At 48.5% G+C, this 17,637-nt stretch overlaps 1 protein-coding gene across 1 annotated transcript in view; it reads left to right on the forward strand.

Annotated features, from left to right (window-relative positions):
• The window catches only part of LMF1 (lipase maturation factor 1), a 151,840-nt gene that overhangs the window by 123,027 nt on the left and 11,176 nt on the right, over window positions 1–17,637 (forward strand). Inside the window, exons 7-9 of the mRNA XM_021550378.3 lie at window positions 6,476–6,644; window positions 10,763–10,916; window positions 13,710–13,893. Of these exons, the coding sequence (XP_021406053.3) occupies window positions 6,476–6,644; window positions 10,763–10,916; window positions 13,710–13,893 (507 nt within the window). The remainder of the gene's footprint in view (window positions 1–6,475; window positions 6,645–10,762; window positions 10,917–13,709; window positions 13,894–17,637) is intronic.

The raw sequence follows: 17,637 nt of genomic DNA on the forward strand, positions 1-17,637 counted from the left end.
TTACTCAAATCTCAGTGATTCCATGATTCCAACCTGAATGATTCTGTTATTCAAATCTCAATGATTCCATGATTCCAACCTCAATGATTCCATTATTCCAACCTGAATATTTCCATTATTCCAGCCTCAATGATTCCATGATTCCAACCTGAATAATTCCATGATTCAAATCTCAATGATTCCTTGATTCCAACCTCAATGATTCTATGATTCCAACCTCAATGATTCCATTATTCCAACCTCAATGATTCCATTATTCCAACCTCAATGATTCCATTATTCAAATCTCAGTGATTCCATGATTCCAACCTGAATGATTCTGTTATTCAAATCTCAATGATTCCATGATTCCAACCTGAATGATTCCCTGATTCCAACCTGAGTGATTCCATTATTTCAACCTCAATGATTCCATGATTCCAACCTGAACGATTCCATGATTCCAACCTCAATGATTCCATGATTCCAATCTCAATGATTCCATGATTCCAGTCTCAGTGATTCCAACCTGAGTGATTCCAAGATTCCAGCCTCAATGATTCCATTATTCCAACCTGAATAATTCCATGATTCCAACCTCAGTGATTCCATTATTCCAACCTCAGTGATTTCATTATTCCAACCTCAGTGATTCCATTATTCCAACCTCAGTGATTTCATGATTCCAACCTGAATGATTCCATCATTCCAACTTGAATGATCCCATCATTCCGACCTGAAGAATTCCACGATTCCAAAGCACACCCACCCCAGGGGGGTCACAGGGAAATCCCCCAGCCCCTCTTGCCATCCTCGTGGTTTCCCACAGGGTTGGTCTCTGCCATGGATGTGCCCTGGCTGTTCCCAAGGCGCTGCATCCCACAGCTCCTTAAAAACTTAAAAAACATCCCCGTGTCACTGGACGCTTTTCCAGGTGCAGTCTGTGCCTCTCCACGTACCGGGGAGGTGACCAGTCACGCATGTCAGCATTTTCTGCAAGATTTGCTTCATTAGGGGTGCCTCAAGAGATAAAAACAGATAATGGCCCTGAATACACAGCCACAAAATTGAGGATTTGTCTGCATGCCCTTCCAGAGGCACATCCAGCCAACAGCACAGCCCCTCCCCGTGTAACTCTTTAGGGTTTGACAGTTTTATAACCCTAAATTTGCACCTTCTGGAAAAGGGTGACAGTTAATGATTCATTGCTGTGCTGGAATTTTTCTTAGGATGTCTTAATATCCGAGCATGGAACAGAGCTGAGCAGAGAGGGAAAATAAAAACCTGGAGCAAAACACTCCCAGAACAGCTTGAATAGGCAGGAAGTGCCCAGTCCTGCCAGTGCCATCCAAAATATTTGGGATTATTTTTTTAAAGCTGTTTTCCTGGGTGTCCAGCTCCAGTTTGAAAGTGGTTTGAAAGGGAGCTGTGAAAAAAATGTCCATGGGTGCATTCCTCACTTTTCAGGAAGGAAGTTGATTTTGATACCACAAACCATCTGCTGCTTTTAACCAAAAAAGGCAAAAATTAATCAAATCTTTGTACTTTGGAAAGACCTGAAGTTGTGCTGACAAAGAAAAAAACATAATTAAATAGTTTTTTACAATTAGGTAAATGCTTTCAGCTTATTTGCTGTTGATTTGCCCTGACTGTGCAATTTGCAATGTGTCAAAGCCTGATCCAGACCAAGGACAGGTTTTAGTGAGGATTGTGCATTTCTGTGTCCATGAAATTATTTATTTACCTGTTTTTCTCTGCACTGAACAGCAGAGATTAAATCCTCATGCAAATATTCAATTAAGGAGTTGACAAGAAATTAAATTCATAATGAGGGGAAATTAAAAATTGTTTCTGCTATTTAACGCGATTTTTTTTTGTCTGTGCCTATGATAAACCTTTGGGGAAAACTACATATATGAGTATTTTTCTAGGAATAGTTTAACAAATACACTCCAGTGCAGGTAGAGACTCTATTTTGACTTTTAGACTCTACCTTGGGGCAGCAGGAAGGATTGGATGGTTCTTGAGGTCTCGTTTTTCCCTTTAAATTATTTATAATCCTGCCAGACATCCCAGTTTTGGCTTTTCTGTGCCAATGGCTCGATATCGGGTAGTCCCAGTGAGGTGATCCTGTCTCCACGCTGTGGACGAGCTCCAGGCAGCCCTCGCCTGTGTTTAGGAGTTTCCAGCTTGTTTTTATCCCTCCTGGACAAATATCCAGGCTGTGCCATGGAATTCGAGCTTCCTTTGCCTACTGGATGTTTGTAACAATCTGGGATTTCAAAAAAAAAAAACCAAAAAAACAAAAAAACCAAACCCCAGCCAAACAAAGAAGCCCAACCTGTAAAAAAGTTACGGCTGGAGGTGCCCATTTTCTGACAGAGGGGTTTGGTAACGGGGCAGGGGACAGAAATGTGAGGAATAATTGGTTTTGGGCCTAGAACCAGGAAAACTACTTTTCCAAATTAATCCAGCGAGAGCCATGAATCCACTGTATTTCATATCACACTTCATAAAACTCCAGTCATAATCCATAAAAGTGACATTATTAGATTAAAACCCTCAGTTCCTCCTAGAAGGAGCTCGCTCATTAGACATGCTGTAGTTTTATAACCTCAAAGTTCCTCCCCAATTACCATGATTAATACTGGGCTTTAATAAAAAATTTCTCCCAATCACCACAGGGGCTGATCCCATCTGGTTGGTGTAATTGGGAGTTTCAGTATTGTCCAGCAAGGGAAGGACGCTCTGGGAACACAAATCAAGGCTGAGGATGGATGAGGATGGATGAGGATGGAGGTCTGGAGATCCAGCTGGGTTTTGGTGGTGGTTGGAGCATGGAAAAGTCCAGGTGATGTGAGCCAAAGGCTGGGATTGCTGGGGGAAGCGTGGATGAATTCTCCCTCCTGGTGCAGCTGGTGAAGGATCAGGGAAGCTCCCTGTGCTCTTCCAACAGGGATGTGCCCTGGGAAATCCATCCTAAATTGAACATCCCAGCTGGAGCCAGCACAGTTCTGCTCCGAGGGAGCAGCACATGGAAGCTCCAGGGGAAAGGCAGGATTTGGGGGAACACGTGTGTCGCTGTCGAGGCAGGAGGGGAATGAAGAGAATCTGACCAGAAGCTGCTGAGAGTAAAACTCTGGTTTATTCAAAATACACTGCTCTTTTATACAGAGCTTCGTGAGGACCAACTCCTGAGAGTAAAACTCTGATTTATTCAAAATATTCTGCTCTTTTATACAGAGCTTCATGAGGACCAACTCCATTGGTCCTGAAGTGAGAACAACCCACAGCATTGGTGCAGAGTGCTTGACACACAGTGATAGGACTTAACTATAAACAATGTGAAAAACAAGAGAGATAAAGAATTATTTACATTCTTTTCCAACTCTTTCCCAGGCTTCTGCCTGGCTAGAAACTCTCAGTTTCTCTCTTTGACTGAATCTGAGACCCTCACACATGCTGCTTGCTGAGGTTTGGATGGCAGTGGATCCCTAAATCCTGGGAGGAGCTGCTCCTGCGGGATCCTGTGAGACACAGGGGATCAGCTTCACCCTTGGTGCCATGGGCACATCCATCCCTCTGCTCTGCTCTGGTGGCTCTCCCCTGGAGCACTGCCACCAGCATGAGGACGTGGAGTTGCTGCAGCAAACCCAGAGGAGGCCACAGGGATGCTCCAAGGGCTGGAGCCCCTCTGGAGCCAGGCTGGGACACCTGGGGGAGCTCACCTGGAGAGGAGAAGCTCCAGGGAGAGCTCAGAGCCCGGCCAGGACCTGAAAGAGCTCCAGGAGAGCTGCAGAGGGATTTGGGACAAAGGATGGAGGGACAGGACACAGGGAATGGCTTCACATTCACAGAGATCAAGACTAGTGGGATATTGGGAATTAGGAATTGCTCCCTGGGAGGGTGGCACAGATTCCCAGAGCAGCTGTGGCTGCCCCTGGATCCCTGGAAGTGTCCAAGGCCAGGCTGGAGCAACCAGGGACAGTGGAAGGTGTTGGGGGTGGAACTGGAGGAGTTTAAGGTCCCTTCCCACCCAAACCACTCCACCATGATGATGATGATGATGATGATGATGATGATGATGATGAAATAACATAAAACTCACTCCTGATGACCACGGAGCCACTTGCTGGGACACCACCCCTCAGCATGTTTGACAAATCGCATTTTTTGGCTTTGCAGCAGGAATTGCTTTGAGGCTTGTCCTTGCAGATCCGAGTGGTCCGTGGTTTCAGCCAGCCCCGGGCAAGCAGGAGCTGGCGCAGGCCTCAGCCAGAAGCACTGAAATTAAAAATGTGTCGGCTCCGCAGTTCCACCCCAGCCCGGAGAACGCCAAACTCGTGTTATTTTTGAATCCCCTGATTTTTCGGGGCTGCTGGAAATAAGAGCTCCTGCTCCTGACTTCCAAGCAATAAAGAGAGGTGAATCACTCCTGCAAAAAACCCTCCTGTGGACCACCCAGCGGCTCCTGCAGAGCTGGGAACCAGAAGTGGCAGAGCACAGAAGGATTTTCTTAACACAACTGCAACTGCACGAGGCAAAATCACCTCGGCACAGGAGCAGAGTGAGAGGTGTGATAATGAAGCCAGGCTGATTAATATGCATCGAGTTAAATCACATTCAGGTCACAGAGCAAGCCCCAAACCTCAACTGTAACATGTTCCCCTCCAGGACCCAACATGTGTCTGGAATTCAGATAGAAATCGCTTTTTTTCCCCCCTCGTAATTATCCAACTCAGAATAAATTATTATTTTTTTAACTAAATAATAGTTAGGATTTTTGTTCCTTGCTGTGATTGGTCAGAGCTCTCCTTTTTTTAACAATCTCTGACTTTCTGAAGAGTCCTGCTGGGGTTTTAAAACTTGTAACCTGCAAATCACCATGTCAGAAACCATGGTGCCAATCATATAAAATATGAAATCACACATTCTTAGCATTTATTTGTTGTCATTTTTAATGAGAAAACATGGATTTTTTTACCAGAACACTGGCTGAAAGTCCTCAGGCTGAAACTGTCCCTGTGTTCTTGATGTTCGTACTGTGGAGTGGTATTTTGGGAGACCACATGCAAGATATTCTCCTAAACAGCCAATAAAAGCTAAAATTAAAACAAAATAACGCCTCTTAAAATGCACGCTTCTATATTTAACGCTGCTCTCTAATTAGAGGTTCCAAGATTTCCTCCTGAAGGGTTTCAGGAGCGTTGCTGTCACGGATCCCTCGGAATAAGCAGGAAGTGGGTGATTCCCATGGGAAATCAAGTCACTTTGGAAATCAAGGCACTGGAAATTGAGGCACTATGGAAATCGAGGCACTTTGGAAATCAAGGTACTTTGGTAATCAAGGCACAGTGGAAATTAAGGCACTGGAAAATGAGTCACTGTGGAAATCAAGTCACTCTAGAAATTAAGTCACTTTGGAAATCAAGGCAATATGGAAATCAAGTCACTTTGGAAATCAAGGCACTGGAAATCGAGGCAATTTGGAAATCGAGTCACTATGGAAATTGAGGTACTGTGGAAATCAAGTCACATTGGAAATCAAGGTACTTTGGAAATCAAGTCACTGTGAAAATCAAGTAACTTTGGAAATTGAGGCACTGTGGTAATCATGTCACTGGAAAATAAGTCACTATGGAAATCAAGTAACTTTGGAAACTGAGGCACTATGGAAACGGAGTCACTGTGGAAAATACGTCACTTTGGAAATCAAGTCACTGTGGAAAATAAGTCACTTTGGAAGCGGAGTCACTGTCTGTCCTGGCTGATGCTGCTGAAAGCACGGGCAGAGCTCCCTTTGAACCAGGGGCACACGTTTGGGTTGGGCTCCAGGGCGGCTCTGCCATCCCGCAGGATGGGCGAGCTCCGCATTGGGATCCATCCCCACGCCTCCCTGTGCCCTGTGGCAGCACATTTCTCTCTCAAGATTCTCAATAGAGGTGCACAGAGAGAAGAAAGAGAAAACAATTTCTATTTCTGCTCCTTGTTTTTCCCATGTGGAATGTGTGTGGAGAATTGTTTCCCTGGGGTGATGCTTGGTTGGATTCTGGTGAGGATTGTTTGAGCCTGGTGGCCAATCCATCCAATCCATCCAATCCAATCCAATCCAACCCAATCCAATCCAATCCAATCCAATCCAATCCAATCCAATCCAATCCAATCCAATCCATTCCAATCCAATCCAATCCAATCCAATCCAATCCATCCAATCCAATCCAATCCAATCCAATCCAACCCAACCCAACCCAACCCAATCCAATCCAGTCTAATACAATCCAACCCACCTGGGGCTGGACTCTCGCGAGAGGGCCACTAGTTGTGTTTGAGAAAGTAGTTCGTAGTTTTAGTATTGTCCCTTTATATAGAATATTGATGTATTTTAGCATAGTTATAATAAAGAAGTCATTCAGCCTTCTGAATTGAGTCAGACATCGTCATTTCTTCCCATTGGGTTGGCCTGCATTTCCAATAGTGCCCCGTGTTCCCTGTCCAGGTGCTGCTGATCGTCAGTGGGAACCTGAGCTTCCTCAACTGGCTGACCATGGTGCCCAGCCTGGCCTGCTTCGACGACGCCAGCCTGGGGCCGCTCTTCGGCGCGCGGCTGAGGGAGCGGGCGGCGCGGCGGCAGCTCCCGGCGCCGGGGGGACAGAGGCTGTCCCTGGGTGAGTTATTCCAGAGAGGGGAGAGGTGGGATCTGGGTGTGCTGGGCTCCAAAGCTCTCGTCTTCAAAGCAAAGCTCTGCTGCTCCGCGGGTGGAGGGGGCCTGCACCTCGCCGTGGTTGGTTGTGAGGGTCTGTGGGGAGATTGCCATGGGGACGTTGACATGGGGACATTGACATGGGAACATTGCCATGGGGTCATTGCCATTGGACATTGACATGGAGACAACGCCATGGGGACATTGACATGGGGACAATGCCATGGGGACAATGGATGGGGACATTGCCATGGGGACGTTGACATAGGGACATTGTCATGGGGACAACACCATGGGGACATTGCCATGGGGACATTGACATGGAGATGATATTGCCATGGACACATTGACATGGGGACATTGCCATAGGGACATTGCCATGGGGACAATGACATGGAGACAATGCCATGGGGACATTGCCATGAGGACATTGACATGGGGACATTGCCATGGGGACAATGCCATGGGGACAACACCATGGGGACATTGCCATGAGGACATTGATGTGGGGACATTGACATGGGGACAATGCCATGGGGACGTTGACATGGGGACATTGACATGGAGATAATGCCATGGACACATTGACATGGGGATATTGCCATGGGGACAACACCATGGGGACATTGCCATGGGGACAATGACATGGAGACAATGCCATGGGGACATTGCCATGGGGACAACACCATGAGACATTGCCATGGGGACATTGCCATGGGGACAACACCATGGGGATATTGTTTCTGGGACATGTCCTCTGCAGGATCATTGTCACAGGCAGCTGCAGCTCTTAAGTCAATCCTTGCTCTGCCCCCAGTGACTCAAACCCAAAAAAAGAATGTGGAGTTGCATGATTTAACTTACGGTTTTTATTTTTTTTTTTTTAATTTTGACTGTTTAAAGTCAAGAATAAAACATCCAGTAGGCCTTGAGGTGGGGCTAGAAGCTGGGTTCTCCCATTTGCTCTCCTCACTTGCTCTCTTTCAAGGCATGGTGAAGAGAAGGTTCCAGAGAGAACTTAGAGCCCTTCCAGGGCCTAAAGGGGCATCAGGAGAGCTGGAGAAGGACTTGGGACAAAGGATGGAGAGACAGGACACAGGGAATGGCTTCAAACTGATATTGGGAAGGAATTCCTGCTGGGAGGGTGGGCAGGCCCTGGCACCGGTGCCCAGAGAAGCTGTGGCTGTCCCTGGATCCCTGGAAGTGTCCAAAACCAGCTTGGAACACCCTGGGCTAAGTGCAAAGAGCATCTGCTGGTGGCCACCACTGGTAGCGTGGCCACCAAGGTGGTGGGGAGAGAATTCCCCAAACCAGGGAGGAGGAGAACTCCTGCTCATCCCATGGATGTGAAAAAACAAATACAGGGGGGGGTTGTAACTGGAAAAAAGGGCTCCAAGTGGCTGATTTCCCCTTCCAGAGGCGCTTTCCAAGCTGCCCTGATCCAGGAGAAGCAGCACTGGGATGTTTCTCATGAGGCTGCGGAACAGATGGAGAGTGGTGTGTGCAGCATTTTTATAAACCGCATATAAGCAACAAATTGCCTGTAATATCAACAACAATCACAGCTGCTGGGGTTAAATATCCCAAACATCTGTCAGAGGAAGGAAAAATGTCAACAAGAGGCAGCATCTGTCTCCAGTCTTTTCTACCAAAAAGCAGCTCATTAACCAAAAATGGGAGGTCCAGCAATGCAGCTTCGTTAAATTTTGTCTTTTATTTCACGTATTTTGCTGGAATAAATCTTATTCAGCTTTTCCCCTCCTGGAACTTTGCTTAAGAGGCTGTGAAAGTCTCAACTTTCCTCCTCCATTTATGCCTGCAATCCCAAACAACACTGAGGCTGCACCTTGTTTTTGGGAGGAGAAGCCAAAGGGAGTCACTGTGAGGGGGAGGCAGATCCTGTTTTGAGGAACTTGCACCTTTTTTGTGATGTTCTCCAGAAGGTCTGACTGGGCCAGGGTGTCCAAGCAAGGAGAATGTACATCCCACTCTGGGTGGAGCTGCGTCCCACCCTCAGGAGGGGTGAGGTGTCTGTCTGTTCCAGTTCCATCCTGGAAACTGGAATTCCTGGGTGTTTTCTCTGCTCTGGAAGCAGGGGCTGGAGCTGGTGCTGGTGGCTCAGAGGCTCAGAGGAACCCTCAGTCCTGGGCCACCAGAGCAGAAGACAGATGGACCCTCAGCCATATCCTGATTTTCTGAGCCTAGCCCTTAAAGTGATTCCTGCTGAGGCCCCCACTTCTCATCCAGATCCCACTTGCTCCTGTCCCCATGTTTTGCTCCATCTAGGTTATTTGTTTTTCCCTGAATTATCCCTTTTTAAGGGCCTGGAGGCAGGAGGAGAATCCCTCCTGCTGGAGGATGAGCAGTCCCTGCATGGCCAGGACCTGCTGGGGAGCCAGGTGAGGCTCTGTGCCTGTACCTGCTCTTGAATTACAGGGGAAGAAGTTCAGCCCCCAAGAAAAACCAAAAAAAAAAAAAAGAAAACCCAAAAAAAAACCTCCCAAAGCCTCGTACCCAGCAGCACAGGGGGTGAGGGAAGGCCCGATTCAAACGGTTCTCCAGAAATGTTCTCAGACTAAACAATTATTAATAGCTTCTGAGAGAGGTTCAAATAAACATCCCTCTCCTGCAGAGATAAGGGGAAAGCTCCACGCAATTGCTTTGAATCCGATCCTTTGGCTGTTAATGTTAAATAAATTGAAAAGGGCCATGAGGGAAGGAGCCCCTCGGGGGTCACCTCTGCTTATTTGTCTGCTCGTGGCCTGGGATGCAGCCCAGCCCCGTGCTGCTCCTGCAAAGCCCATCCCAGAGCCCTGGCAGAGCTACACACATCTCCTCCAGGAGCGCTGGGGAATTGGGATTTCACAGCAGGAAAAGCCCCGAGGATGGGAGAGCTTGGGGCAGCAGGAGAGGCCCCAGGGCTCCTCCCCAGAGCAGGCGGCTGATCCCGAGCAAGGTGCCAGTGCCAGCTGCAGTTTTTCCCCTGTATTAAAGCCATGATTGATGTCACATTTTAGACATTTTTTCCCTTTAGCCCCTGCTCAGACTATTTAGAGAAAGGCAGATCCCAGCAGCGATAGCGGCCTGTGGCAAGGTCGGGGTGGCCACGGCGGGGCCGGCACGGGGGGCCTGGGGATGGGGATGGAAATGGGAATGGGGATAGGATGGGAATGGGAATGGGGATAGGATGGGAATGGGAATGGGAATGGGAATGGGAATGGGAATGGGAATGGGGATAGGATGGGAATGGGGATGGAAATGGGGATGGAAATGGGAATGGGGATGGAAATGGGAATGTGGATAGGATGGGAATGGGGACGGATATGGGGATGGAAATGGGAATGGGGATAGGATGGGAATAGGGACGGAAATGGGGATGGAAATGGGAATGGGGATAGGATGGGAATGGGGACGGAAATGGGGATGGGGATGGAAATGGGAATGGGAATGTGTTGGAGCCCTGACTGCTGAAAATTTCAGACTTTCTCTGCTGACCCCCAAGAGAACACTGCATTTGACCTGCGGCCGTGGAGAAGCTTCCAAAATGGAACGACAGAACTGGGATTGTGGGTGTGGAGTTTGAGTAGAAATGTGTGATATCCCATGGTGGGGAACTTGGAGTTTAAGGTTTTAGAATGTAGTTGTAGATATAAAGCAAGATGAAGGTTTTAGGGCAGAGGCTGCTCCTTCTTCTTCCCCTTATTCTCCATGGGTTTGGGTGGTTTTGTGTAATTGGATAAAAAAGTCCACATTGTGGGCCATGGGTGGTTGGTTATTGGTTAAAAGTGAAAATAATTTAGGTGTCATTTCTTAATTGGACAGCTGATCTTTAAAAGGCCTTGTAGAGAGGGAGACAGGGCTCCATTTTTAGTTTGTTGAAGTGCTGCAGAACTCAGGGTTTGTGAGACTGTGACAGAGATAAAAACTAACAAACATCTGAGTCTGAACAAGAAACACCATCTCACCCATTTAATCCTGACCATGGCAGAAAAGAAGCAAAGACTCAGCAGGAATGGGAATGGGGATGGGGATTTCAGAGCAGTGAAATCACCTCCCTCTGCCCTGCTTTTGTGTCCCCCATAGGCTCCTGTGTCCGCAGAGTGCTGAACATCTCCTTGGGCCTCCTCATCGCCTACCTGAGCATCCCGGTGGTGCTGAACCTGGTCAGCTCCAGGCAGGTCATGAACACCTCCTTCAACCCCCTCAGGATCGTCAACACCTACGGAGCCTTCGGGAGGTACCTTTGGGCCTTCAGTGGCACATCCCAGAGCTCCCTCCTGGGCATTCCAGGGCCAGACCTGCTGTGTGCCTTAAACCCAAAGAGAAATCCTGCCAGTAGAGCTGGAATGTGGGACAGATGGAGAAAAGGAGCAGGTTCCTTTCCCTGTGAAATACAGTGTATGATGTATCATCTGTTTGTGAGAGAGATGGAGAAAAGGGGCAGGTTCTTTTCCCCCTAAATTACAATTTATGGATTATCCGTTTGTGAGAGAGAGATGAAGAAAAGGGGCAGGTTCTTTTCCCCCTAAATTACAATTTATGGATTATCTGTTTATGAGAAATAAGGGGGAAAGGAACAAGTTTCTTTCCCACAAAGTTACAATTTATGGATTATCTGTTTATGAGAAATAAGGAGAAAAGGAGCAGGTTTCTTTCCCACTGAATTTATTTTCTCTGAGCTGTTTATGAGTCAGCTCATTCCATCAACACAGCAAATGTAAGAGCAAGATGAAAATATCCATAGGAGCAGGATGAAAATATCCATAGGAGAGTTCATCCAGGATATCTTCACCATCCCCAGCCCTCTTTATTTCTGGTGAGCTTCTCTTCCCCTGCGCTCCTTTGCTCTCCCTCCTGGAAACCTCCACAGCAGCTCCTGGTAGCAGATTTTTCCAATGAGTGGCTCAGGAAATTAATTGCTCCAGGAAACTCTGGAGACCAAAGTATAAATGGCCTCAAAAATCAGGATTTGAGAGGACAGGGCCAGCAGCAGCCCAGGAAATCCCACTCAGGGCTGCAAGGTGGGATGGGCAAGGGAAGCATCTCCAGCTGTGTTTGGAACCAGACTGGTTTGGGCTGGGTTTTAAACGTCCAAATCTGGGATTTTTTGGAAATTAAACCTTAGGTGAGCCATGGCTGGGCTCAGCATAACCCCTCTCATGTGCTGTCCCTCCCAGCCTCCTCCAGTTCGGAAAATGATGAAAAGCTGGGCTGGCTCATCAGGGTTTTCCAGGGACAGCAGCAGGGCTGGTCTTTTCTGCAGGGTTTTATTATATTTAGAAATATAATATATTTTATATATATTATAGCCATAAATAGATATAGATATAGATATAGATATAGATGATATAGATATAGATATAGATGATATAGATAGATATAGATAGATATAGATCTCTTTTGCAGAAGGTGAAGCAGTTTGGCTGTTAAAGGTCTGGCCTCCCCAGTGAAAGGGAGGAACGAGTCCCACCACAAGCACTGGAGATGCTGAGGACACATCAAATGAATCAAATCTTTTCCTCAGTTCTTCAAATAGCAGAAATTTCTGTGGACAGAAAAAAAATGAGACAAAATATTAAAAACATCAACACTTGTGGAAAATGCCAAAATTCCCTCTTTTGTTTTTTTGAGAGAGAGAAAGAAATAAGCCCCAAACCTCGTTGAAGGCTGGAGTGGTGAAGCTCCAGGAGATTGTTTTCTTTGGGTTGTTGTCCTTCTTCTTCTCCAGTCCTTGGTTTCTGTTTCAGCAGTTACCAGGCCCTACAGAGCACGTGCTGAAACGCTGCTGTAATATTTTGGTAATTCCAGCCTATGTAAACCAATAAAAAGAGGATTGCAGCTTATAATGAATCTGGGATGATGTGAAAGCTGACAGGTTTGGGATCACACAGTAGGAACAGGCTTTTATGGGTAATTTGGTGTCCCTGATTTACAGGGTGTTCCTGAGCCTTGGGCAGCTGGCCACGGCTCAGAGCTCAGCCCAGGGGATTCAATGGAGCTTGGCTGGAGAACGCACAGATCTCCTCAATGCAGGGAACAATTACAAGAGGAGATGCTCAGCATTCCTTAGGTCGGGAGCATCTCTCCCTGGGAACCATCAGGGCAGAAGGTGGAGGTGGCGCGTTCCCAAATTTTCAGTTTCTTGGGCTGGAGGAGGCAAAATCAAAGTAGGAAAAAAAGAATCCAACGGGTGTTGTAGGTTTCTGTAGCTCTGTGCTCCGTGTGGAAAGCAGCTCCTGGGGCAGTGGGTGTCTCTGGCAGCCCAGCAGGGACTCCAGGGTGGTGTTGGTGTGGCCTGCAGTTTGCCATTCCCACTGCCCCGTGCTGGCATCGCAGCTGAGCGCTCAAGAGCTGCTCTGATCCACAGACCCAGCTGCCTGCAGGAATCATCGTCACGGATCCCAGCTGCCCCTTGGGCTGCAACAGCTGCAGGGGGTAGAAGGAGGGGTGTGGAATTTGGCTTTGCTGCTGGAGAGAGGAAGGTCCCAGAATCCAGAGAACCTCTGGATCCCAGGATCCAGCTGTGCCTCCAGGCCAGTGACTCGTGTTCCAGTGGGCTCTCATGAACCAGAGCTTTTTTTTTTTCCTTCCTTCTTCTCCTTCCTTCTCCTTCCTCCTTCTTCCTCCTCCTTCCTCCTTCTCCTTCCTCCTTCTTCCTCCTCCTTCCTCCTTCTCCTTCCTCCTTCCTTCTCCTTCCTTCTTCTCCTTCCTTCTCCTTTCTTCTCCTTTCTTCTCCTTCCTCCTTCTCCTTTCTTCTCCTTCTTCTCCTTCCATCTCCTTCTTCTCCTTCCTTCTTCTCCTTCCTTCTCCTTCCTCCTCCTCCCTTCCTGGCACAGATTCCCAGAGCAGCTGTGGCCGCCCCTGGATCCCTGCAAGCGTCCAAGGCCAGGCTGGATGGGCTTGGAGCACTTGGGGATGGTGGAAAGTGTTGGGGTTGGAACTGGATGAGCTTTTCCCACCCAAACCTTCCTGCGATTTTATGATTTTCCACGATTTGAGCCAAATAACAACATCCTGCTGTGTCCCACAGCATCACCAAGGAGAGGACAGAAGTCATCCTTCAGGGGACGTCCAGCCTGGATCCCCATGACCCCACAGCAGTCTGGGAGGAGTTCGAGTTCAAGTGCAAGCCCGGGGACTTGAGGAGGAGGCCGTGCCTCATCTCCCCCTACCACTATCGCCTCGACTGGCTCATGTGGTTTGCTGCCTTCCAGGTAGGTGCCTCTGCAAGCCTGGCCCTTCCTTGACCAGGAAAAACCAATTACATGGATTTACTACGTGTTGGGATCACAGGGGAATGTTGGAAGCAGTGGCTGAGTTAATTATGTTTTTAAAAAAATAAGCGAGAACAAAGGTTGTGTTCCTAAAGGACTGTGCTACTGTAATGAAACTCTTGGCAATTTTATGTGAGGTGGGTTTTTTTTAGGGGTTTCTTAGCAATACCAAGAATCCCTGTTGGGGACACCCCTGGGGACAGCTCCCATTCCCACCTGCCCACACATGGACATCAGTCCCTCCAAATATTGTCCCCACGTGATTTCAGCAAACAGGTGACAGACAGAAATTAAATAAAGGGGGGAAGCTGAATGTTAATTCTTGTTTAGCTTATTTTGCAAATCTTACCCACATGACATTGGGCTGGGTTTTCCAAAACTAACAGCAGTGAGGCTTGAGGAAAACCCATCTCAGAGTATCCCAGACTTTTCTGTTTGTCCCTGCATCCTCTCCTGGAATATTTTCTTCCGTCTGCCACAAGCTCCTGGGTTTGCTGTCCCTGTGGTATTTTCATTTCAGAGCCTTTGGGATTCCTGGGCCCTGACATCAGGCCATGGTTTGATATTTACCCCGCTGGTTTGTGTGTGCTGGAATTTCATTTAATCTGCATTAGGGCTGCTTATCCCTCAGGAAAACCACAGCCAAGGTCCAAACTCCAGCCAGGAGCGGGGCCTGGAATTAGGGAAAGGTGCAGGGGGTGGATGGAGCTGGGGGTTGAAGAACAGTGGGAATGAGGATAACTTGTGGAGAACAGTGGGAATGAGGATAAGTTGTGGAGAGCAGTGGGAATGGGGGTAACTCGTGTGGAAAGCAGTGGGAATGGGGATAACTTGTGGAGAACAGTGGGAATGGGGATAACTTGTGGAGAACAGTGGGAATGGGGATAACTTGTGGAGAACAGTGGGAATGGGGATAACTTGTGGAGAACAGTGGGAATGGGGATAACTTGTGGAGAGCAGTGGGAATGGGGGTAACTCGTGTGGAAAGCAGTGGGAATGGGGATAACTTGTGGAGAACAGTGGGAAGGCGAGTTGCCCAGGCAGGGCAGAGAGCTGGGATGCTCAGGCATGTAAATACCTGCTTAAGCATGGAACTAAATCCCGTTTGGAATGGGCACTGCTCGGCTGGGGCACTGAGAGCTGCAGATTGCTGCCAGCTGCCTCCCTGGGCTGCTTGTGCTGCACAGCCACACAAATCCCTGGGTGGTGTTTAGCCCTCGAGACCCCCGGAGCAGCAGAAAGGAGGAGAAGCAGGAGCTGAAAGCCCAGGAGGAGTTGTGCAAAAGCCGTGGGGGAGTTTAGAGTCCATAAACCCGAGCGAGCTCAGCCTCTGGATCCCATTCAATTTGTTTCCAGAAGTTCTGGGATGTTTCTCTGGCCCCACTCTCCCGTTGCTCCAGGGCTGTCTGCAGCTCCCTGGCCAGGTACAGGGCTGACATTCCCACCTCTGACAGGCTGTGGAAAAGCCCAGGACTTGAGGGAAGGATTTTCCCCATCCCTTGTGCTGCTCCTGACAGGCTCCTCTTTGCATCATCAGCACCTGACAAACGACCCCCGCATCCCCCAGGAACTTTCCAGCCTGGATTGGCCGCAGGATTCACTGGGAAGTTGCCTCCAACCTGGCCTTGGGCACTTCCAGGGATCCAGGGGCAGCCAGAGCTGCTCTGGGAATTCTATTCCAGGGCCTGCCCACCCTCAGAGAAGGCTGAAATGGCAGAATATGATTTAATCCCACAAAATTGAGGTTAAGCATTAGGAATAACTATTCCCCCCCTTGACACTTCCATGTGTTAGTACAGAAACATGCTGGTTTATTGTTAAAGGCTTATCTATGCTCCAGCTACTGATGTCAACCCTCCTGGAATTATTTGACTTCTGCTTTATGGTGGAATTCCAGGAATAGCCCCACACTGAGCTGGGCTGGCACAAAAATCGTTCCAATTCCTGGATTCAGCATTGCTGATCAATAACAAGCAGAAAACAAAATCCTGCTCATACTTTTGGGGCTTCGAGTTGGTCAGTTCTGCTGCTGCTGCTGGGATGTTTTGGATTCTCCAAAAGTTGGATGTTTATTGCCCCTAAGATTTGTTGTCCACCAGTGGAAAAGGAAAAATCCAAGGGAAAGGCTTTTCCCTTCCTTATTGTGGATTGAAGGGTATTTATTCTGTTTGGGGACTGCATGGCCAACACAAAATCAACCTCTTGGTGCTTATCAAAGAATAACTGCTCCAAAATAACAAAATACACCCTCAGGTTGGATTTGAAGCCCAGTGTTTGTTGGACCATCCCTTGAAGCTGCTCCAAAAGTCTGTGGATGTAAAACCCACCATGGAGCAGAGCTTGCGATGCTCTGGGATGCAACGTGTGTTTTCCAGAGATGAGGATATTTATTTATAATCTTCAGCTGCTTTCTCTAAGAGCAGAGGAAACCTCCAGAGCAGGGTTGGTGCTCTGGGTGGTGACAGAGAGTGATGGAAACCTGAGCTGGGAGAGCTGAGGAGAAGCAACCCCATTTCTAGAGAAGGCAGGTTCATATTCTTGTCAAATATTTGATTGGAGCCTCCCGTTAGCTCAGTCTTGCAGCCAGGAGGTGCTTAGAGGGAAAATGTGCCCGGGGGAGGAGGTGTGGGTGTCTCATCAACCCTCAGTGCTCCGTGCACCCAGCTCAGCCTTCTCCAGTTCCTCCCTTCCCTTCCTGGCTGCAATTCCCACTGCAGCGCTCTGCTCCCTGTGCAACGTGCAGCTTCCTCCTTCCCCTGGAGTCACCGTCTCCCTGTGGCCATGCAGAATTCCAGGCAGCCTCAGCTCCTGCAGGAGCAGTGCCAGGGGAGTGCCCAGAATGCCCCAGCAGCCCAATCTCATGGATCTGTCCAGAGGGAGACCTTGGCTTGGGAATGATTCCTGTGCAGACCCCGCTCTGGAACAAAGGGACTTTTTTTCCCCCGAGCCAGGGGCTGTGCCAGGTGTGGCCTTTCCCTGGCTAGGTGGGATCCAGGAGCTGATTCCCAAAGTCTTGCTCTGCTCTCTCATGCTGCCTTTTATTCCTGCCTCCTTCAGGGAGCAGCTGCTTTCCCAAGGACTTTCTGATGGGATGGATTGAGGGGTGGCTTTTAGTGAGTCGGGCTGGATACATGGCTTTGGGAAGCTCATAGAAAAAAAAGGGATGAAATTAGGAAAAAATCCTTCCCGGTGAGGGTGGGGAGGGGCTGGAATAGAATTCCCAGAGAAGCTGTGGCTGCCCCTGGATCCTGGAAGTGTCCAAGGCCAGCTCGGATGGGGCTTGGAGCACCCTGGAACAGTGGGAGGTGTGTCCCCATGGCAGGGGTGGCACTGGATGGGTTTAGGATCCCTTCCAATCCGAACCATCCCATGATTCCATGGGGTTATTGGAGCTGATAGATGAACAGCAGGATGGTGGGCTGGAATTCCATAAAACAACACAGGGTGCCATTAACTGTGCCCTCCTTTCTGTGGGACAGGGATTATCCCAATAGCTCACACTGCCTGAGCAGCAATGCTGAAGGGGCTGGACTACAGCAGTGTGGATATGGGGTGAGAATGCCCAGGATGCTGAAATTCCATGGTGGAATTCCCGTGTCACATCCACGGTGGCTCAGCTGTGACACAAAAACAGCCCCTGACACCGCAACAGGGGGAAAGGAACCTGCCCTGCCCCTCTGGCAG

Source organism: Lonchura striata, chromosome 16, assembly GCF_046129695.1.
Source record: "Lonchura striata isolate bLonStr1 chromosome 16, bLonStr1.mat, whole genome shotgun sequence".
In the NCBI taxonomy this organism is placed as follows: domain Eukaryota; kingdom Metazoa; phylum Chordata; class Aves; order Passeriformes; family Estrildidae; genus Lonchura; species Lonchura striata.